Source organism: Octopus sinensis, linkage group LG1 (assembly GCF_006345805.1).
Source record: "Octopus sinensis linkage group LG1, ASM634580v1, whole genome shotgun sequence".
NCBI classification, from domain to species: domain Eukaryota; kingdom Metazoa; phylum Mollusca; class Cephalopoda; order Octopoda; family Octopodidae; genus Octopus; species Octopus sinensis.
In genome coordinates, this window is record NC_042997.1 from 170,400,343 (window position 1) to 170,425,149 (window position 24,807).

At 36.8% G+C, this 24,807-nt stretch overlaps 1 protein-coding gene across 1 annotated transcript in view; it reads left to right on the forward strand.

Moving 5' to 3' along the window:
* Window positions 1-24,807, forward strand: part of LOC115229308 (WD repeat-containing protein 19-like) — a 148,124-nt gene that overhangs the window by 54,128 nt on the left and 69,189 nt on the right. Inside the window, exons 11-18 of the mRNA XM_036506983.1 lie at window positions 1,307-1,418; window positions 4,429-4,535; window positions 7,653-7,775; window positions 9,908-10,054; window positions 13,194-13,274; window positions 14,700-14,766; window positions 17,794-17,966; window positions 23,235-23,272. Of these exons, the coding sequence (XP_036362876.1) occupies window positions 1,307-1,418; window positions 4,429-4,535; window positions 7,653-7,775; window positions 9,908-10,054; window positions 13,194-13,274; window positions 14,700-14,766; window positions 17,794-17,966; window positions 23,235-23,272 (848 nt within the window). The remainder of the gene's footprint in view (window positions 1-1,306; window positions 1,419-4,428; window positions 4,536-7,652; window positions 7,776-9,907; window positions 10,055-13,193; window positions 13,275-14,699; window positions 14,767-17,793; window positions 17,967-23,234; window positions 23,273-24,807) is intronic.

The following is a 24,807-nucleotide window of genomic DNA, read 5'->3' on the forward strand; positions in this document are numbered from 1 at the left end:
CAGTTGAGATTAGTACAATGTATAGAAATACAATTACACACTGATTAATGTGCCTGTCTATGTGCATATACACACACCCAATGCAATTTACATGGACTCATAGTGGCCAAAATAGATTCCAGATTCTCAGCAGTTGCTCAAGCTGCTTGAAATAACAGTTTGAACTTATACTTCAACTGGATAAATTGTGCAAAACATCTTGCTCAAGGTTAATCATACAATACATATAGAAAGATATTGATCTTCAGCCCACCAGGCCTTTAAGACAATATCTCTCATTCTTATATATAAAGATATGTACTGAAGATAATTATCTTCTTAATGATCCTGCAAGTGATGCTTTAGAATTCATCTTGTAATTATTCAGTTGTAAAAACTTTTAATTAGATAGAATTATTTCTAATGATCCAGACATAATCATTGTTAGTGACTAGCTTAAATTATTTTTGTTAATTTATCTGAAATTATTTGTACTGATTCTTCTAAAACCTACTAACACATTCCAGCCTCTGGAACAGATCTGTCTCCTCTCTCTGCCCTGGTTGCTGACTCTTGGTATCAGCCAATCTTTCGTAACCTTCACTCAGGTACTCCTGTCTCCACCTATATTGTGTTTACCCCATCTTAACAGCCAACCCTTTTCCTCCAGAATATTGGCCCTCTGGAATTCCCTTCTCACAACTGTTCAAGAATATTAGCCATGTTGACGTCACTAGTCTCAGTGGGCTTGCAAAGTTTCTTCTTCCAGGATAATAAAAAGACAAACTGTTTTTGAACATGTTTGTATGAAATTTTAATGTTCTTATTGCACTATTTTAGAGTTTTGTGTAGCTTTTTGATTAAACCAGTTGTATTTAATTTTATATATATATATATATTATATATATATATATATATATATACAAGTGTCTTCTGCTATAGCCCTGGGCCGACCAATGCCTTGTGAGTGGATTTGGTAGACGGAAACTGAAAGAAGCCTGTCGTATATATGTATATATATATATATGTTTGTGTGCCTGTGTTTGTCCCTGATGCTGGTGTGTTTACGTCCCCGTCACTTAGCGGTTCGGCAAAAAGAGACCGATAGAATAAGTACTGGGCTTACAAAGAATAAGTCCCGGGGTCGATTTGCTCGACTAAAGGTGGTGCTCCAGCATGGCCGCAGTCAAATGATTGAAACAAGTAAAAGAGTAAAAGAGTAATATATATATATATATATATATATAGATAGATATATATATATATATATATAGATAGATATATACATACATACATATCTCATATTCTACATCTTCAAATATTTCAGGATTCAACTCTAGCAATTTCAATTGACATTGAACCCTCATTTATTGCTTTGGGCCCATCACATCTTGCTGTTGGCATGAACAATATAGCATGGTTTTACCATCTTGGAAAAGGTGAGTTAATAAATTTTTCAGTTGAGAAAAAAGTTCATTTTTGTTGTTAAATATCTTGTTAGAACATCTCTGTACTCACTAAGAATAATTTGAATCTGATAGCTACCTAAGTGAATGGAATGAAGAGGTTAGTAGAGAATAGATTGAGACAGGAATAGAGAATAAAGGAGAATATACAATTGAGTATTTAGCAACAATAAAATAGAGAATATAGTTGAGAATGTAGTTACAATGGAATAGAGAATATAGTAGAGAACAGAATAGAGAATAGTGTGAGGGAGGTGTTAGGAATAGATTGATATTAGAATATAGAAGAGTATAGTGTAGGAAACAGAATGATGAATAGTGTTGATAATGTTATAGTGAACAAAGAAGTGAATAGGATAGAGAATTTAATAAAGAATAGTTAAGAAGAATGCACTGTAGAGTTTAGAGTAGATGATAAAACAGAGAATGGAGTAAAAAAGTGGGTAGAAAGTAGAGGGATAGTGTTGAGCAGGGGTGAGCAGCCTTTTTCTAGCAGCAGACCTTCTGAGATTTTTTTTTCATAAATTTGATCACACTACAAAATGAATAATTTAATATCACATGTTGTTATAGAGTACTCCATAAATCATGTTGAACAAACCACAAAACAAAAAAATAGTCTGACTGACAGAGTGTATTAATTTTAGTAAAATATGTTTATGTAATCATGGCATAATATGTGTCACGTAAGCAGTCATTGAGAGCTGCTTGTGGTTCAAATATCACTGGTTGCCCATGCATGGTGTAGAGCAGTGGTTCTCAATCAGAGTCCACATGACCCTTGGGGATCCATCTAAAAATTTTGTTATTAAAATTCATGTGCAATAAATTGCTTATACACTTCTATAATACACAAAATATTAAAATTTTTTTAATACAATTCCCAATGTATGTTTTTTTTATGTACAGTAAGTGGTTCTAGAGGTCCAGTATAGTAAAATAGGAATCAAAGAGGTCCACAGTCAATAGATGGTTGAGAATCACTAGTGTGGAGAGAAAAGAAGAGAATATAATACAGAATATTGTCTAAGATTGGTTTAAAATTTGTAAATTGTCTTTGATGCTGCTCCAGACAATGAGACTAATGTATGTAAGGCCAAGGTAACAGCAACTTGGCTAATTACTTGAGGCACCACATGCTAAAGGGCACCTCTTGTTGTGTTTGAGATCTTCCAAATATAAAGGGGAAGTTTAAGTGTTATTCACAGGTGTGATCTCTTGAATGGACTAGCTATTGCAGAAGTATTATTTCCATGAGATGGAAAACTTCTGAGAGAAGCTGATAGATTCATCAACAATAATAATTTATTGAATGATGTGCTAAATCTGTGGATTTCATTATGAATAATGCTTTTGATTTCTTTAACTTTGGCCACATGAAAGTTAAACTTTTAGCCAGGTAAAGCTTATAAAGACATTTATTGCCTTCCATGACTCAAGACAAATTAGATTCTTTGGCAATTTTGTCAATGGTAAATGATATTGTTAGAAGAGTAGATAGATAAACAAAATACTATAAAAGCATTTGCAGAGATGTGTTTCAGAATAATCTGTTTTTCAACATTTGTTCTTTTGCTCAAGTTTTTAATTACGAGAAATTTGTTCCCTCTGCAGGAAATCAACGACACTCTTTGGAATCTCTCACTCACCTATCCTCCATTCAGCACTTGTCTCAAAATTGTCTAGACCATTTCTAATTATGTAGATATGCTCCCCACCCGCTAGATTTTTCCTTATGTAGTTATATGAATGAAAGTATTTGAAACTTTTATGCTAAGTTTGAACTTTTCTCTTTAGTTTGTATATTGTAATAAATACTTTATTTCTATATTTGAAGCTTTTGTGTGAAAATTAAAAATATGTATAGGTGCAGGAGAGACTGTGTAGTAAGTAGCTTGTTTACCAAGCACATGACTCTGGGTTCAGTCTCACTGCATGGCACCTTGAGCAAGTGTCTTTTACTATAGCCTCGGGCCGACTAAAGCCTTGTGAGTGGATTTGGTAGACAGAAACTGAAAGAAGCCCATTGTGTGTGTGTGTGTGTGTGTGTGTGTGTGTGTGTGTGTGTGTGTGTGTGTGTGCATGTGTGTCTGTGTTTGCCCCCCACCATTATTTGACAACCGATGTTGGTGTATTTACGTTTTCATAACTTAACAGTTCGTCAAAAGAGACCGATGGAATAAGTACTAGGCTTAAAGAATAAGTCCTGGGGTCAATGTGTTCAACTAAAGGTGGTGCTCCTGCATGGCCACAGTCAAACAAATAAAAGACTTCTTTTCTTGAGCGGGGCACATGTCCCTCAAGTTCCCCCTTGGGTCTGCCCCTGACATTTCACTTCAAATGGCTCATTGTGTCTTGATGGGTGGAGTCATGTCACAATCTTATTTCTCCTTTATGAGGCTAAGATCTTGTACCTGTGTAAGGTATATGTTGAAAATGTGACATCAGAAAATGATTGGAGAGTATACCATATGAAATTACATTTCATATTGTATACTGTAGTGTGATGGAGGAAAAGGACAACAGAAAAAGAAGCAAACGGGAGAAAGAAATACAAAAGGCCTTACCTGTTGACCTCGGCAGAATGAGCGATCACTCTCAAGAAATAAACACGTCTTTGCTCGCTGCTGTCTCTGCTCGAACTGACCACACGTGCTTCCTGCCCATGCATGCCCCTTGAATGTGCCATAGGCCTCTGCAGTCTTCACTTCCGTCTACCTCATCTGCAATCCCCTCCACCAACACCACATAGCTCATCACAGCCCATAACAACACTAACACCACATATACTCTTAGCACCATCTTCTGGTATATTTATCAACACTATCTTCTTAATCTTCATTATTATTATTAACATTTTGACATCTGTTTTCCTACGTTGTAAAGTGTTAATGCAATGAAATGTTGCCTGGGACACTTGTGTAAAAGTGACGAATATTAAAATTGAGTCCATTTTTTTTGTCTATTTTTGACTGATATCAAGGTGACAAGAAGCTACGTGAAGTAGACTATGTGGGTAGCGTCCAATCCCTAAAGATGAATGGCATTTATGTGGCTGCACATATAGGAGATAAAATTCATCTGCATATTGTAAGTATATATTGGTGTGAGTTTTTTGTTTGTATTTTCACTTTACACACATATACACTCATGCATACACATTTTGTATAGGTGTGTATCTATGATGGAAATTTCCTGGCTTTAAGGGCCTGGTTGGAGGCCCAACCTTCTGAGTTCTTTTACAGGGCTTAGAAAAACTGAAGGACCACTGCAATAAGTGTGTGAACCAGAGAAGGGGAATATATTGAATAAAACCATAATTAACTGATCCTTCTGTATTTTCTTTTACCCAAAGGCAGGAACTTTTCAGCATCCCCTCATATATAGATTTCTCTCTATACATATACATGTGTTTGTATACATACATACCCACACAGATATACCCGTATATTTCCCCTCCCCAACCACCTGTACAATTCCTGCCTTCTTCCTATCATACTTCTAATCCTTTCATTCTCCCCGCCCCCCTTCTGTTCTTTCTGATGTCCTTGTTCTTTCTATCTTTCCCTCTCCTGTTAATCTCCTTATTTACTAATGCTACTGTACACACCCTAATTTATTGAGTACTCTATAAACCAGCATTTGTTCCCCTTTTCTCACCTCTCAAATACCCATTTTTGGCCTTTTTACCTCTCTAAATTATATTTATCATGTATAGTAGATATAAATTTTACTGTTCTGTCTATAAAGTAGTTGGTTTAATGAACTGAGAAAGTGTAGGCCTATGAGGTCCCTCTCATCCTGTCTCACCAAGGACTGTTTAAACTCTCTAGTGCTGGTACTATGAGTGCATCATCATCATTGAGGTTCAGCTAACAAACTGAAATGGCCCTCTTTTACCATGCACTAGTAGCATGTAAAAAATGTATTCATGTTCTTATTTCATTCACATTTTGTAATGTTTAAATGTGTACTTCATTTCTTCTGATTTACAGTATGTTGTGCATAACACACACTTGTGCATGTATGCATGCAGTATGCTAATGTCAAGATGAGAAGAAATACACACATGTATATGACAGATTTCTTCTAATTTACAACTGCCAAATTTCATTCACATCTTGGTCAAGCTGCAGCTATAGAAGATACAAGCTGACAGTGTCTACCCAATGGGAATGAACCCTAAGCTATGAGGTTCCAAAGGGAACTTCTTAACTTAATTCTCTTTTCTCTTTTACTTGTTTCAGTCATTTGACTGCGGCCATGCTGGAGCACCGCCTTTAGTCGAGCAAATCGACCCCAGGACTTATTCTTTGTAAGCCCAGTACTTATTCTATCGGTCTCTTTTGTCAAACCACTAAGTGACGGCGACGTAAACACACCAGCATCGGTTGTCAAGCAATGCTAGGGGGACAAACACAGACACACAAACACATACACACACATATATATATATACATATATACGACAGGCTTCTTTCAGTTTCTGTCTACCAAATCCACTCACAAGGCATTGGTCGGCCCGGGGCTATAGCAGAAGACACTTGCCCAAGATGCCACGCAGTGGGACTGAACCCGGAACCATGTGGTTGGTAAGCAAGCTACTTACCACACAGCCACTCCTTCGCTAATGGTGATATTATTCTTTCTTTTTCACTTGCTGTGATCTGAAGGAAGAAGCAATACTCATACCCTCCTTTGAAGGCCCTCCTAGACTTATTGTTTGGAGGTATAAGTACACATATAAAAATATAACTATTGATTATATGAATACATACATATGCACCTGCTGCTTGGATAGATAAATACACTTACTTAGGTTTATAGTGCTTTTAGCTTTAAACATTTGCTGCATCTGAAGGAAGGAGCAGTACACATGGCACAGCTTTTGCAGACTCATGGTGACTAATATGATTGATGCTTTTAATATTTCTCTTGAACCGTTGCAAGTAAATACTTTCAGAAAAGACATAAGCAGAGTAGATTTTCTGATGGTCAGCATTCTGGGTAGAAGTGCCTGAGTGTGGAACCTTGGGTATTGGACACAACCAGGTGAGAAAAATAAGTGGGTCAGAAATACTAATTTCTTTATTGCCCTCAAGGGGCTAAAGATAGAGGGGACAAAGAAGGACAGACAAACGGATTAAGTTGATTATATCGACCCCAGTGCGTAACTGGTACTTATTTAATCGACCTTGAAAGGATGAAAGGCAAAGTCGACCATGGCAGAATTTGAACTCAGAACGTAACGGCAGATAAAATACCACTAAGCATTTCGCCCGGCGTGCTAACGATTTTGCCTGCTCGTCGCCTTGATATGGGTCAGAAATACTATTTTCAAAAGAACAGAGCCATTACAGTAGCTGTAAAAAAGGCATAGAAAGAGAGAGAAGGAGCATACCTGTGGGTCTGAGGGTAGAGCATGTCTGTGAGTGCTGTTTTGCCAATCAGTTGAGTGTTCCTATTCTGGCTGTAGTCTAGGATCTCTTCTTGTGCCACAGAACCTTCTCTGATATTAATAATGAAATTATTGTATACAGTGCTAAGGTGCACTACAACTTGTCAAAAGTGCGTATAAAGAATATGCAGTAATGTACAAATGCCTGGAAAGTGAACAGTGTATGAGTCAGATACATGCTTGCGTGTGTATAGAGGGGAGAAAAAATAAGGTGTAGTGTTGGTGAATCTCAGGAAGCATGGAAGTTTTGAAGGATGCCGTGCTCCAACAACTAACAACTGATGCCGGCAGTCTGTTCCATGCTTCAGCAACTCTTAGTGTGAAAAAAGGTTTCCGAAAGTCATGGGAGCTGTGCTGTTTTCTGACTTTGTAAACATGTCCACCGGTGTTAGACAGCTGGTGTTTGAAAAGGTGCTCAGAGTTATTGTTAGTAGGATGGTTAATAATTTTATGAGTGTCTGCCAAGTCAGCTGCCAGACGTCGGAGTTTCAATGTGTAGTCTTTACTTGATAAGTACACATAGATAGACTTATGGCTGGGATAGCTACAAGTCAGTTTATGTTCAGTTACATATGTTTGTAGCTTGGCTAGATACTTAAACATAGACTTACAGCTTGGTTGTATAAGTACACATATATAGATTTAGAGCTTGGATAGATATGTTCATATATGTACGCTTACATCTTGTACTCTTGCTATTAAGTAGCATCAGATGTTCTAATATTTTGATGATATTTTGTATTTGTCAAGCTCGATGCTAATAATTGTGAAAATGATGAATTCAAACAGAAGCAGTCTCGTCTCTTTGAAGGCAACAAGTCTCATATTACACATCATGCAATGACTGAAGACTTTTTAATATTCTGCACCAGTGTAAGTTGTATTATACGTTATTTATATGTGTGTGTTTATGTGGTGTATGTGTTGTTGCCTGTATTTTTATGTATGAATATGAATATATGTATTTATATATATATATGTATATATATATATATACACACACACATTATATCATTATATAATATATAATAATAATTATAATAATATCTATCTATCTATATATATATATATACACACACACACACACACACACACATATACATATGTTTGGTTGTATATATATATGTGTGTCTATGTAATCACATATATTTGTGTGTGTGTGTATATATATATATATATATATATATATAAATGCATACATACATATATGTATATATATTTGTATATGTATCATCATTATCATTTAACGTCTGTTAAATGATGATGATTATGATATATAAATATATATATATACATATATGTATGTATTTATATACACATACATATATACATATGTATGTGTGTATATACACATGTATGTGTGTGTATATATATATATTATATATATATATATATATGTATATTATATATATATATATATCATCATCATCATTGTCGTCGTTTAATCTCCGCTTTCCAAGCTGGCATGGGTTGGACGGTTTGACTGAAGACTGGTGAGCCATAAGGATGCACCAGGCTCCAATCTGATCTGGCAAAGTTTCTACAGCTGGATGTCCTTCCTAATGCCAACCACTCTGAGAGTGGGTGCTTTTACATGCCACTGGCACGAGGGCCAGTCAGGCAATTCTGGCAACGATCACACTCAAAAGGTGTTTTTTATGTGCTACCTGCATAGGAGCCAGTCTAGCGGCACTGGCAATGACCACACTCGAATGTTTTTTGTCATGTGCTGGTAAGGCGACACTGGCAACGATCATGCTCAAATGGTGTTTTTATGTGCCACCTGCACAGGAGCTATATATATATATAAATAGATTTTTGTGTTTGTGTCTCATCATCATCATCATCATCATTTAATGTCTGTTTTCCATGCTGGCATGGTCTGGACTGTTTTACAGAAACTAGTCAGCTACAATGCCACATCAAGCTCCAATGTCATTTTTGACATGGTTTGTATGCCTGGATGTTCTAGATGCCAACTATTTTACAGTGTGTACTGGGTGCATTTTTTGCTACGAACATGAGTGAGGTAGCCATGTAATTTTGAAGACAAAATAGAAAAGGAAAATGAATCAGGAAGAAGCTCCCACTACTAATAGAAAATATTTGGGAGTGGAATGTCGAGGTGGGTGGCTTTATGACAGGTGTTGAAAGGCTAAAGTCTAGGGACAAGCACAGGTGTCTTCCTATAGGGGAGATACATGGCCAAAGGAGATAAAAGGAAGGTAGTGATTGGTTGCTAGGGCAAACTCTCAAGGTACAGGAAGGTGGGCATAAGGGCGGATATGGTCAATAGATCATGGGTGGGGATGAGAGAGACTAGATGCTTTCATAAGAGTGTGAATGTGAATGGGGAGTAAACAGTTGGAGATAGATGCATTATGTCTGTAAAAAAAAGAAAAAAGAGAAATGGAATGACCATGGCTGAAACATCTTTGATCATTGGTCTGTGTTATCAGACAGAGCTGACTGTAGGCTAAAAACAAATCAGTGAACAAGCCTACACATGGTTGCTCAACATGCTAGAAATAGCAGCCAAGCCTTTAACTCACCACCACCTCCGCCACTGCCACCACCACCACCACCACTTACTTGGCTTGACAGGTCTACACAAGCACAGTATATCGCCAAAGTCTTGGTCACCTGTCTCTGCCTCCATGAGGCCCAACACTCGAACAGTGCTTTTTATATGCCACCAGTATGGGTGCCAGTCAGACAGCACTGGCATCAGCCATGACTACAATTTCACTCGGCTTCAAGCACAGCATATTGCCCAATGTTTGAAGGGTACTTTTAACGTGCCAGTTATGCAACATTGGCATCAGCCACGACTTTAATTCACTTGACTTGATGTGTCTTTTCAAGCATGGCATTCTAAAATGCAAAGATATACTACATAATTATAATGTAGTCCTAGATACACTATGCCTCTATAAATCATAATCTTTGTCTTTTAATGTATGATTCATATGAATTTGTTATTTTTTATTTTTGGTTTCATACAGTCTGGATTGCTGCAGTATTTTTACATGGATGACTGGAAGTTTGTTAATGAATATAAACATACTTGTGGCATTCTCAAGGTCTTCCCTCATTCTATGGGAAATCTCATTTTTATTGATGACAAATTTGATGGATTTGTTTATAATCCGGTGAGTTATTTTTGCTGAACTTTGCTAAATCCTTGCCAGATAATATTTGGAATTAAATTTTTTATGTATTTTAAAAACTTGTAGTGTGTGTGTGTGTGTGTGTGTGTGTGTGTGTTAATGTGTGTGCTGTATGTGAAAGTGTGCTGTGTGAGAGAGAGAGTTTGTGTGTGTGTGAGAGAGAGAGAGTGTGCTGTGTGTGAAAGTGTGCTTTGTGTGTGTATGTGTGAGTGTACTGTGTGTGTGAAAGAGAGAGTGTGTGTGTGTGAGTGTGAGTATGTGTGTATGAGGGCATGTATGTATGTGTGTATTTGCATTTTTGTATGCGTTTATCTGTGTCATTGTATACATAGCTTGTTTGTATAGCCTTATGTGTATATGTGTTTATGCCTCTTGTGGTGTGTGCACATTGTATTCTCCAGTTTATAATTAAGGCTTCCATAATAGGGAATTTCAACTGGTTTCGTATAAAAATAATCAATAGTTCATTCGAAATAACAGTGAAGATTTTTGTTAATGAGATTACATGATAATTTCATTTTATGTATTTATTTAATTACCAACCAAATTAAATGGAATTGGAATGGTAAAAATGGCTGTGTGCCAAACTAAATATCTTGTATTAGATCTCTTTGTATTCTTAGTTCAAATCCTGCCAAGGTGCACTATGTCTTATCTCACTTGGGGATTGACAAATGCAGTAATAGTAAAATAAACAATTTGTTTTATATTCCTTCATCATCATCATCGTTGTTTAACGTCCGTTTTCCATGCTAGCATGGGATGGACGGTTCGACCGGGATCTGGGAAGCCAGGAGGGTGCACCAGGCTCCAGTCTGATCTGGCAGTGTTTCTACAGCTGGATGCACTGCCAGATCAGACTGGAGCCTGGTGCAGCCTCCTGGCTTCCCAGACCCCGGTCGAACCGTCCACCGTAATTTAGAGATCTTGTTCAAATTTCTCACATTTGCATGTAATTACCAAAGACAGCTTTCACACTTGTACACTACACATAGATATAGATTGGTGATTATTTGTGCTTACAGTATAAAAGTATTCAATCCTTAAAGTTGAATGTATATATTTTATTAGAAGCTGAAATTTTATGATATCAAATTATTGAAGTAGGTATGGAGAGTGACGACATTTGAGGGAAAGTCAAAAATTATCTGCACTTTCACCATAACATATTTTTATTATTATCACACTGCCTTCTGCACATGCATGCTTATAGTTGGTGCTATTGTGGTCACGTGATTGAATTTTGAGCCTGATCACACCATTTTACTTTCTTGCTTTACAGTGTAAGCATGGCTGCTCCACTAGCAATGAGCACCAAAGAAGAACAAAGAACAGCGATCCGAGAGATGGTAATGGTGAACTGGTTCACCATTACCATCTCTCGAGCTTGCTGAATCTTCTCATCAGTGGTGGAGGTTGACAGGCGCCCTGCTCCTTCTTTGTGTGTCACAATTGTCTGGGCACTTTTAAACTTCTCAATCCTCTCATATACACTTCTATGTGGTAGTGCAGTGTCCCTGTATTGTCCTGAAAGCCTCTGATGAATTTCAGTACCTGACACACCTTTTGACCAGAGAAATTGGATCACTTCTCTTTGTTCTTTTTTGGTGCTCATTGCTAGTGGAGCAGCCATGCATACAGTGTAAAGCTAGAAAGAAAAATGGTGCAATCAAGCTCAAACTTCAATCACATGACTACAACAGTACCAACTATAAGCACACATGCACAGAAAGCAATGTGACAATAATAAAGATATGTTATGGCAAAAGTGTGTGTAATTTTTGACTTCTCTTCATATAATAACAAACATATTTTACATAATACTAGCAGGTGTACCCGGCGTTGCCCGGGTGTGTTAGTTTGAAAAGGCTTTGTAACTAATAAAGCGATTAACACTCACTCCCTTAAGAACCTTTCATGCTTTATGGCAAGACTAACACCTAAGTAACTCTTTAAGGGAACCACATGTGTAATATTTCAACAACAATCAAGTAAAAAAATAAAGCAACAAAAATTATAACAGCAATAACATAGGACTGAAATATGGCACCAAAGGCGGCGAGCTGGCAGAAATGTTAGCACGCCGGGTGAAATGATTAGCAGTATTTTGTCTGCCGCTACGTTCTGAGTTCAAATTCCGCCAAGGTCGACTTTACCTTTCATCCTTTCGGGGTTGATTAAATAAGTACCAGTTATGCACTGGAGTCGATTTGTCTGTCCTTGTTTGTCCTCTCTCTGTTAGCCTCTTGTGGGTGGTAAAGAAATAGAAATATGGCACCAGTACGGAAAGTCTACAAAACTTTCTTATAAACAACATTTTTAGTTTTCCCCTGGGGGATGAAGGCATGTAAACTGTTCCTACAACGTACTCTTGAGCAGCCAACATACAGTTGACTGTGTGAAAAGCATGGTTTGGCTAAGTAAAGTCCAATGACAGACAGCGACTGCCCCTGGGACTTATTAAATGAACATGGCATAACTGAGTCTAATTGGAAACTGCACTCTGCGGAATGTGAATGGTAAGCCAGCATCCGAAGGCACAAGGGGAATTTGTGGTATGAAGACGTCTTGACCTTTAACACAGACAGTCATAATCGTTGCTTCAATGACATTAGGAAGTAATTTTGTGATAACAAGGCCTGTGCTACTTGGGCAGCAGTGGCTTCATGAAATACACTCTTTGGCTGTTTTCTAGATGAATAGCAAGCTGAACAATGGCAGGATACCTTTTGTGTTTTGGAAAACCGAAAATATGCCAAAACGCTTCATTGCTGCTTATGTACTGTGCATACTGATGCACACACACACACACATTTTCAGTTTTAATATGTAAGATAACGGCATACAATAACAAACATATTTTATACAATATGACAATATATAATAACAAACATAAACACATCAAAATATGTTGAGTCAGCAGTACATTAAAATTTGATTGATTGATGAAAAATGTTTGGAGAGTGCATTGCGTATTCACCCTATTCACGTTTTATACCAGTCTAGTTTAATGTGGACAACACCACTGTGTACCTATTTCTCACACTGATGCTCAAACTGCTCTGAGCAGTTGCATATTAAATGCTGTGCATTGAGATATAAATCTGATATTTCTTTGTAGGCAAATGACCAGGTTGTTGATGTGCCAAAGTTAGATGCCAATGTGCAAGGAGTTTTGTGGGAAACAGACCCACGACATAAGGTAAGAATTTGTATGTAATGTAATGTATGTATATATATATGTATGTATGTATGTATGTATGTATGTATGTATGTATGTGTGTATGTAAGGATGGATTGGTGGATGCATGGATGCTAGTTCTTTCTTTCTTGTTTGGGATTTATTTCCTTTTACCTTTGCAGAATTCAAGCTGGTCATATAACAAAATTTATAGCTGGATGTTCTTCCTGACACCATCAATTTTATTGGGTGCTTTTCATGTGGCACCAACACTAGTGAGGTTACCAAGTAGCTCACAAGACAAGACCCCCACCTCACTGAAGGGGAGGGGAATAATATTGATGGAGGTGGCTTTATGCCAGGTAATGGGATGCTAAAGTATGATAGGGGGACTGGAACAGGTGCCTTGCTGTAGGGAAGATTCGTGGTTACTCCATTTGGAAGAGAAAGGAGGATGGTGGTGAAGATGTGCCAGGATGTACCCTCAAGTTAAGGGAAACACACTGACTTCGTATAATAAGATGGCAACATAGTATCATGTTCTGCATTTTACATATAACTTAGACTCTCTTAGAACATCAATGATCAGTTTGAAATGTCAATAAAAGCCCGTAGTTTTTGTGTTACAGATATATATAAATAAATATTAGACATTATAGCACCAGTATGAGGTAGAATGGAATAACTATTTTCTCTCAAATTTTTTCTTGTCTTAAATTAGTGCTAGTACTGTGCAAGTAGATATTTTTATTGAGATTCTTAGTGATTAATTCATTTATAATATTGGGTTGTCCGGAAAGTTTGTGCCGATTTATAGTAGCTTACCTTTCGACTTATTTTACAACATGGTTGAGTCCATAAAATAGTATTTGACTACACCTCCATTTAGAGCACAGCTTAAGCTATCTTTTCGTGGAAGAAGGCTTCTGTTCCTATAACCTGTGTTAATTCTGTAACCCTTTAAAATGGAAGATAAGAAAGTTCATTTTTGGCACTTGATGTTTTGGAAGGCAGACAAAAATTGCTGCAGCTTGGCTGGGATGTGTTACTCCATCCTCCATATTCACCAGATATTGCTCCTTCAGATTTCCACTTATTCAGGTGTCTGTAGAATAGTCTTAATGGTAAAAATTTCAATTCCTTGGATGATGTAAAAAGATACCTTGATGAATTCTTTGCCATGAAACCACCTCAATTCTGGGAAGAGGGTATTTTCAAGTTAAAGGAAAGATGGAGACATGTTGTGCAACAAAATGGTTCATATTTGGTTGATTAAAAATGTAATGGTAAGTATTTATTGACCTTTTTCTTTCCTTTAAAAATCGGCATGAACTTTCCAGACAACCCGATAATTATATAAAATTTTCTCTTGCATGTCAATGTTGATGATAATTGACAAAATATCATTAACAAGTGAATTAATTTATTTTTGTTTTTACTATGTAGGGAGTATTTATTACATTTACCGAATCCCAAATATCAGTTTATGTTTATGCAAAGAACACTTTACATGGTGAGTGACTAATGTCAAATTTTCTTCTTTTCTTGTAATATTTGAGATATCCAAGCCAGTGAAGCAGGCCCTGTGGTTTTCAGTAGTTTTCAACTACTTTTGATCCATGGTACATTGATTAAGTTATTAAAATTATTATGGCACATCATTTGCTTTTTAAAGTTTTTATTAAAAAAATGAATATTAATATTGTTACAACTCTTTTGATCCCAACCAACCTGGGAGGCCATTCTCATTCTATGATAAAACAAACATTAATTTTAAATGTGTTCATATTTAAATTTTACTCTTCAATCATAATTGTTTTAAACACCAGGTTGATCATCACAGAGTTATTTTATTAAATACCATCAAATTCTTGATTATTTAAAAAATTAATTGAAACACATAGACCGAGTATTTTATTAGCAATATGGACATGAAAGACTGAAGACAAAGATGAATATATGCCTTGTACTCAGTCTCAAAGGAATGTACTTATATTGGTACAGTGTATTAAATATCCTGGTTTTTTACAACTCAACCTTTTTGTGTGTTGTGACAATTCTATGTGACTGTTTGGTCTGCTAGAATTATACATTTCTATCTTAACCCTTTTGTTACTGTATTTATTTTCAGATGCTCTGTGTTTCTTTCAGTTACTTTAAATATAACAAAGAATCTAGTAAAATAACTTAGTTATCATTCATCTAGGGTTAGGAACATAAATTGTGACTAAGGTTTGGTGGAAGATTTTAATTCAAAACTTACGAAAACAAGACATTTGCACTCAGAGCCAGAGCCGGTTTCATCCGGGTTGGTAACGAAAGGGTTAAGCAAGGGAAGTACATATTGGTAAATATAGCCCTATGTAACCTTAAAAAGAAAGGATGGGAACTGTTTAATCAGGGCTTAGTGGGGGTTAAGCCACAACAACATCTTATTACAGTATATGAAGAGTGTAATAGCATTTCTTTCATACTACGTAGGAGGGAGAGTGTAGAGCAACATAACAATAATAATGCTGTTATACAGTATCATAAGGATTCCTGTAACAGTACAGGGATCTCTTTGATACTCAATAACTGTACAAAAGAAATTAGTTTAATAATAAGTGATGATATATTATGTTACAATAAGTCTCTGATACAATGTAATGAAGACAGTGCTATAAAATGTTAATGTGTATCATCTTGTTAGTGTTCTTAGCCCTAAGTTAGCTCTATTTTAATGGATCTGTGACCAAAGGCATTCCACCTATGACTGTCCTGTTTTTCTCTTTTGTTTCTAGTTACAATGTATCTTGGATATGTTAGCAATGTATCTACATTTTTTAAGATGTAAAAAAAAAGAAAGAAAAAATTGGCTGCTCTTTCTAGCGGATTTAGCAACCATGTAGAGGCTCTCTTGATATAGTAGTGTGACAGCTTGATGCTGTATAAGAGGAAGCTGTGCAACTTTACATAGGCCAAGTTGAGTTCTACAGTTTTGAGTCATCAAACATTCAGATATGATGCAGTATGTGGAAACCATTTGAAGATTGATTTTTAACTTTGTTCATCGTTGTTGGTGGTGGCGGCGGCATCACCATCATCATCATCATCATCAATTAACATATGTCTTCCAGGCTGGCATGAGTTTGGTTGTAATTACAATAAAAATAAAAAATCTGTCTTCGCAAGTGTCATATAGTTGTCAAAATGTTGTGTGTTTGTGACAAAAAAAAAATCTTTGAACTGAAAGTAAAATAAGATCTTAAAAGTTTAAGTTTGTTATTATAACACACACCCTTCTGTTCAGAATATCTGACCATAATTAAATTGCCTGTTTCTGATACTTCCTTGTTTTTTGTCATCTATACTACAGTTCTCTTTCACCTGTACTATGATTCTCTTTATAAATCTTGTACCAAACATGACATGCAATCTTTCATTCTTCTGACAGTCTGTTATTTTGATGAAGGCCATCACTTATCTCTTTGGTTTTCTAATCCTGAAAATCATTTGAAGGTTATTAAGAGCAGTGTACGATAAAATTTATGTGACATTTCTGTCACAATTTTGTGTTCCATCAATTTATCTATTCTTTACATCAAAAGTCAGTGCTGAAGCTTTAACATTAGCCTGCCCAATGCAGCAGCTAAATGTTCCTTAGTATTTAGTGATGGCAGTACTATTTGTAATGAATGTCAATTTGTACATCCAACTTAACATGGGCATAATGTGAAAATGCCATAAACTGTGGCATTCATCATGAGAAATTATCTCTTATAGAAATATTGTGCTAAAAAGCACAGAATATATTAGTAGATGAAAGATGTCAGTATCAGCTGTGGAACTGCTAGATCACATAATTTCTGTTGCGCAACTTCACAGCAGACACCCAGTCACTGTGTGCTTAGCCAAATTTTGTCATTATCATTACTGATATAGGAAAACCAATCAGTCAATGGTGTCACAAACAACTTGCAGGCTGTGTAAGCATTTTAAATGAAAACCTCAGTTTATGGCATTTTCACAGTACGTCCATGTTAAGTTGGATATTCAAATTGATATTTGTTTCTTAGTGTATATATATATATATATATTGTTCCTCTAATTTTTCAAAATATGCACTGCATGTTATTTTAGTCTAAAATCTTAGATTATCATACTCAGTTGCTAATTAGGATTCTAAGTATTAAATAAGGTGCTTCCAAGTCTTAGGTCTAATGAACCAGAGCAACAATTTTCAAGTATCTTAATCCATTGCCCAGTTTAACACTGTTACCTGGTCTTTGGGTGCCTCTTGTAGAGTTCATTCTTTTGTAAGAATTCAGGCCAGGTGTCCAGTTGAGGACACCTCTCTTCCTCCCACCAGTCTCAAAGATCCCGAAAAGAGTCATGGACACAGCACTGCCCTTTGATTAAGCAATGAAAATATTTAAAAAAAAAAAAGCAAAAATTAAAAAATTTTAATGCCATTATTCTTAAGTCTGAAAAATCTGATTGTTCCTCTTTGATATTTTTTTTATATACTAATTTTCCTTTTTATTTTTATTTTCCACAGGTAGCACTTGTGAATTTGTTTACCAGTGTAAAACTCCTTTTTGTCAAATTCCAGTACTTCTTAATAATGGACAGGTAACCTTGCTTAACCAAAGCGGTCGTTTAGTCACAATGATACTCTCATGTTTTTCACTTGTGATGAAAACAGATCTATCAGAAATATCAAAAACTAAGGTAAGAAATTATAATCTTATTGTATTTTTTGTAAGCTACAACACTCTTTTTATTGTGGAGGTGTATGTTGTGAATGACTTCACTCTTAGATGCAAAATTATTTTTAATCTTTTGCCATTACTGTTGTCTCTCCTATTTCTTCTCTTCTTCCATACTTTCATTCCAGTTACTCTGTTTCTCACCTCCTTACTCAGGCATCTTTTCTCTCTTTCACCCTAGCTTTTTTGCAATCACCTTCTTTTCTACCTACTTTTTTACTCTCATTGTCCCAAATAACAGTATTGAGCAGTGAGGGCCTGTTTTGCTTTGTGGGGACCAGGAAAACCTCACAGGAACTGGTGCCAGAAGTACACTCTGTGAAGTGGTTGCAGAATGAGATAAGGAAACTTAAGGTTGAGAGGACTCTTTAATCTTGTCTTGTCTTGACAAGGACAGGTTAAACTCACTAGTGCTGGTGCCATGATAACATATACCCAGTACACTTTATAAAGTGGTTGGTGTTAAGGGCATCTAGCCATATAAACTGAACCAAAATTATATATTTAAGTGAGATATGATTCTCCAATCCATTTAAGAGGGTAGTCACTCCAAATAAAAACTGATTTGGATTGTGAAAACCTGTCCAACCCATACCAGCAAGGAAAGCTGATATAAAGTGATGATGATGACAATGAGGTAATACACAGCATTGAATTAGTTTCAGTAAATTACTAGTGCTTGTGATATTGATCACAGTGATTTGGGGATGAAAAGCGCTAATAGGGTAATTAGAAATATGAGACATTTACGAAATTAAATCCAACCTTTCTATGCAAATCCTACTAATCTATATACTACAAATCTTATGTATCCTTTTACTCATTTCATTTATTAGATTGCAACAATGCTGAAGCTCTCTCTTGAAGGGATTTACTCAATCCTGTCAACCCTAATGCTTATTTTTTCTCAAAGACTGGTACTTATTGATCCCTGTTTGTTGAACTGTTAAGCAATGGAAAATAAACAAGTTATTGGACATAATTAAATGTAGTGATTCACAAGTGGTGATGATACGTATAAAGACAAACATAGAGACAGATACATACCCAAACACACATGCACACATACATAGCATAGATGATATGTAATACACACATCCATACTTGTATATATATATATATCATCATCATCATCATCGTTTAACATCCGCTTTCCATGCTAGTATGGGTTGGATGATTTGACCGAGGTCTGGCGAACCAGACTCCAATCTGATCTGGCAGAGTTTCTACAGCTAGATGCCCTTCCTAACGCCAACCACTCCAAGAGTGTAGTGGGTGCTTTTACGTGCCACCGGCACGAAGGCCAGTTTGTTGGTACTGGCAGTGGTTACGCTCAAATGGTGCTTTGTATGTGCCACCTGCACAGGAGCCAGTCCAGCGGAACTGGCAACGATCTCGCTCGAATGTTTCGACCTCGCTCATATATATGTGTGTGTGTGTGTGTGTGTATGTGTGTGTGTGTGTGTGTGTACATATATATATATATATATATATATATATATATTATATATATATATATATATATATATATATATAATGTATACACACACACACACACATATATATATACATATATGTAGTCAATTCAAATAAAAGGATAAAAAATGAAAATAAAGAAGAAAGACAATGAATGTGAAGATGTGCACAAGAAGTATATTAGCTGTAGCAGATACTTTACAGTGGGATTGAACCCCAAACCATGTGATTGTGAAGTTAAACTCTCTTTACTGCACAGCTGTGCTTACATCTAAATATGAAGTTTATTATTAAATATCCAATATAAATTCAGCTAGGGATATACAAAGATAATATTCTATTTAAGAACTAATTATTTGTGGCAGATGGTTTATGTATTTAAGAGCAATATTAGGTTCTTCACTCCTCTCAGCAACTGAACTTATCAAATTCTACTTCGAACTTGCCTCTAGGATAATTATTGCCAACACAAACCATCACTGGTTTTCTTGAATTCCAGATTTTTTACCTTGGAGTTATGGTTATTGATTGGTTTCTGTAGAAACAGCTGCTTAAGTTTAGAACTATAATGATTGTAAAAATGTCTAATTTTACTTGTGGTGTTTTTGAGCTATTTGTGGCTAAATCCGTCCACTTTAATAAATAATGCAATTTCTGCTGCAGAAATTTCCCCCACCTCCTTCCCTGAGATTCTGATGGAGAAATTATCTTCATTGGTAGTTAGTTTGAAATTATTAATTTCAGCAGACAATGGATGGTTTTGAGGAAATATCTAAAGATTGAAGTATCAACACTTGTCATTTCACTCTCTTTTTTATTAATTTTTTAACTGAGACTGTAAGATAGATGTTTTTGGGTTGTTGACTGTAGGGACATCAGTTCAAAGCAGCTTGTTATTGTTAGTATTCTATACCTTTGTTAATGTGTGTGTCTCTCTTTCTCACTTTCTCTTGCATTCCTATTTCATAGCCAAGGGTTTCTTGGTTGGAAAGGAAAGGCATTGAGTTACAATATTACCTGAAAAATTCATATGCACATAGGCGCAGGAGTGGCTGTTTGGTGAGTAGCTTGCTTACCAACCACATGGTTCTGGGTTCGGTCCCACTGCGTGGCACCTTGGGCAAGTGTTTTCTACTATAGCCTCGAGCTGACCAAAGCCTTGTGAGTGGATTTGGTAGACGAAAACTGAAAGAAACCCGTCGTATATATGTATATATATATATATATATATATATATATATATATACGTGTGTGTCTGCGTTTGTCCCCACCAACATAGCTTGACAACCGATGGTGGTGTGTTTATGTCCCTGTAACTTAGCGGTTCAGCAAAAGAGACCAATAGAATAAGTACTAGGCTTACAAAAAATAAGTCCTGGGGTTGATTTGCTCGACTAAAGGTGGTGCTCCAGCATGGCCACAGTCAAATGACTGAAACAAGTAAAAGAGTAAAGAGTATCAATTGAGAACAATGGTAATAACTCCACTCTGTTCTTACTCTGACAACTATGATTTTGAAGCACCTGTCTTCACTACTAATTAGGTTGTCTCGGTAAAAGAAGCTATCAATTACTTCTATGGAGCCTTCTCAGCATTTGAAAGAATTTATTTCATCAGTGCTCTTACTGCTTAGTACTTCTGTACAATTGTATTATATGAAGATTTTTTCCTCTGTCAACCTACTTGTGATCCCATACTACTCCTTTTGGATCCATAGTTTATATTCAATATACCATATGGAATTCTTACATCTTTTATCTTTTACTTGTTTCAGTCATTAGACTGTGGCCATGCTGGGGCACCACCTTGAAAAATTTTAGTTGAACGAATTGACATCACATTTTTTTAAAGCCTGGTCCTTGTTCTGTTCCTCTTTTTTTGCCAAACTACTAAGTTATGGGTGCATAGACAAACCAACACTGGTTGTCAAGCAGTAATGGGGAACACACACACACACACACACGTATGCATGCACGCACACACAGAACCCTCACACACACACTTGATGAGCTTCTTTTAGTTTCTGTCAACCAAATCCACTCACAAAGCTTTGGTCAGCCCAAGGTTATGGTAGAAGACACTTGCCCCAAGTGTCATGCAGTGGGAATGGACCATGAACCATGGGAAGCAAACTTCTTACCACACTGCCACATGCCTATTCATTCTTTATATATTAGGCATGGCCTCTTTCCAAATATCAGTAGAGTTCTGTCTTACTTATAACTAAAACTTTTGTCTTTGCCAAATTTTGTTTGAGGTTTCTTGGTTCTAGGCTTTGCTTCCATATTTTGAAATTCTTCTTTAAACCTTTGACTGATTCAGTTATGAGACCTAGATGATTGGCATATTGGTATGCTGGAGTTCCTATGGATAATCTCTCACTATATAAAGCTGAAGTTGTCTGTGAAGGTTTGGTAGCCTTCAACTAACACTATCTCCTCTGAGACCCTGTGGTGCAAGTTGACCAAAATTGAGACTATGATAGAAGAAGGCTCGCTCTACCTTCCGTAGAAGAAAAAATTCACATCGGACTATGTTAACATCAAAAATTATTTACATCAAAAAGGTGCTTTTTTTCTATGAAAATCCCTATTTTTTTACGATTTTTTGACTGCTGTCTCACCATTTTTCGGTGTATTTCAACCAGAAAAATGTTCACTCAAAGAGAATAACAAGCTACACAATGCAAAATTTTTACTTTTCAAAAGTTCCAATTCTAAAGGGTCAAAACAGACCTCAACGTCGGGTGATACTGCTAGTCTGTTATAAACTCCTTTGTTATGATCTGAGGAACTCTAATGAATAGGAGAGAACTGAAAATGGAGTTTTGATGGAACCACTTGTAAGCTAAATTTCTTGCTGAGAACATTACCAATCCACACCTTGCTGATAGCATCTCTGTATGTTGATCACATGAAGTTCTTATGCTGCCATCCTAGATGTAGGATGGTTGAGGGGGATACAGTTTTGCATTGCCTGCACATGGGTATGAGTTCAAATCTGCTCCTAGAAGTTCTAGGTAGAACATTAATTGTATTATATTTTACAGTGTCCCTGTTCACCTAGTTATCAGAAATAGGTACCAGATCATCTGAAAATTTTAATAGTGAGAGCCTATCATGTTATCTAGAGAGAGATTTATCTCTCATGTGATAAATGAGGTTATCCTGGATTTAGGAGGTCCTTTTTTTTATACCAATCATCATCATCATTTAACGTCTGCTTTCCATGCTAGCATGGGTTGGACGGTTTGACTGAGGTCTGGCGAACCTGACTCCAATCTGATCTGGTAGAGTTTCTACAGCTGGATGCCCTTCCTAACGCCAACCACTCCGAGAGTGTAGTGGGTGCTTTTATGTGCCACCGGCACGAGGGCCAGTTTGGTGGTACTGGCAACGGCCAGGCCCAAATGGTGCTTTTTAACGTGCCACCTGCACAGGAGCCAGTCCAGCGGCACTGGCGACGACCTCGCTCGAATATTTCACATGCCACCAGCACAAGTGCTGGTAAGGGGACGCGGTAACAATCACACTTGAATGGTGTATAATTGTTAATGTGTTTACTTTGTAAGTATGTTTCATTCTCAGAGAAACTTTTCCTAATTTTCTCTGTTGTTTACCAATTGATGAGTGTGTGTGCATTTCTGTGTGTATTTATATGTGTATCTGTATGAGTGAGTATGTATGTTTCTGTATATTTCTGGTTATATTAGATATATACCATTTACATTTACACTTGGTTTGTTTCATTTCAGCTTCAAGAGAGTTTGGCGTTGTGTATCAAACTAAGAAGGTGAGATTCATTTGGGCTTTAGTTATTACTACTGTTGTTTATGCCAGGTCAGTCTTGATGAAGCAGACATGTAATCAAAAATACAATTGTGACCTGCTTTTTTGTATAATGAGGACTACATTATCCAATGTGTTCATCAATTTTTAAAAAGTTTGTGGAGTATGATTGAAGATAATTTGGTTGCTATTTCTAGCAGCAAAAATTGTTTTCAATCTGCATAGAAGCTCTGTCATTGGCTATGTTCTATAGCTATATTATTACTGTTATCTTTATCTTCAGATTATCAATACTGTTGCGGTTGTAATAGCCTCAGATCATGATTATCCTGTATTTTTATATATCCAGTGCTGAATTTTGCAATGTTTCTATCCTTTTTCAAGACAAGTGAGTGGGAATCATCAAGATTTAGCTGTAATATAGCAGGTTTAATGCCCATGTAAATATTCTTTTGCTGTTTTTATATTTTACTCATACTATCACAACAGCATAACAATATCAGTTTGATTGGGATGTAATGGTAAAAAACTGTGGTTTTCAACCAGGGTTCATGTGGTCTTTGGGCAGTGGGTGTCCATATAAAATTTTGTTGTTAAAATGTATGTGCAATAAATTGATTATACTTGTACAATGTTGAAGATAGTTTAACAATATTTTTATGTAATTCCTTATTCTTTTACTCTTTTACTTGTTTCTGTCATTTGACTGTGGCTATGCTGGAGCACTGCCTTTAGTCGAGCAAATTGACCCCAGACCTTATTCTTTGTAAGCCTAGTATTTATTCTATCGGTCTCTTTTGCCGAACCGCTAAGTTACAGGGACGTAAACACACCAGCATCGGTTGTCAAGCGATGTTGGTGGGGGGGGGGAACAAACACAAACACACAAACATATACACACATGTACATATATATATATATATCATCATCATCATCATCGTTTAACGTCCGTTCTCCATGCTAGCATGGGTTGGACGGTTCGACCGGGGATCTGGGAAGCCAGAAGGCTGCACCAGGCTCCGGTCTTATCTGGCAATGTTTCTACAGCTGGATGCCCTTCCTAACGCCAACCACTCCGTGAGTGTAGTGGGTGCTTTTTACGTGCCACCTGCACTGGTGCCAGGTGAGGCTGGCATCGGCCACGGTCGGATTGGTGCATTTTACGTGCCACCTGCACGGAAGCCAGTCGAGGCGGCACTGGCTTCGGCCACGATTCGGATGGTGCTTTTTACGTGCCACCGACACGGAAGCCAGTCGAGGCGGCGCTGGCATCGGCCACGATTCGGATAGTGCTTTTTACGTATCTCCAGTCCAGGGGTCCTGGCATCTGCCAGGTGCCAGTCATAGGATTGGTTCAATTTCGATATATATATATATATACACACACATATATATGATGGGCTTCTTTCAGTTTCTGTCTACCAAATCCACTCACAAGGCTTTGGTTGGCCTGAGGCTATAGTAGAAGACACTTGCCCAAGGTGCCACACAGTGGGACTGAACCCGGAACCATGTGGCTTGTAAGCAAGCTACTTACCA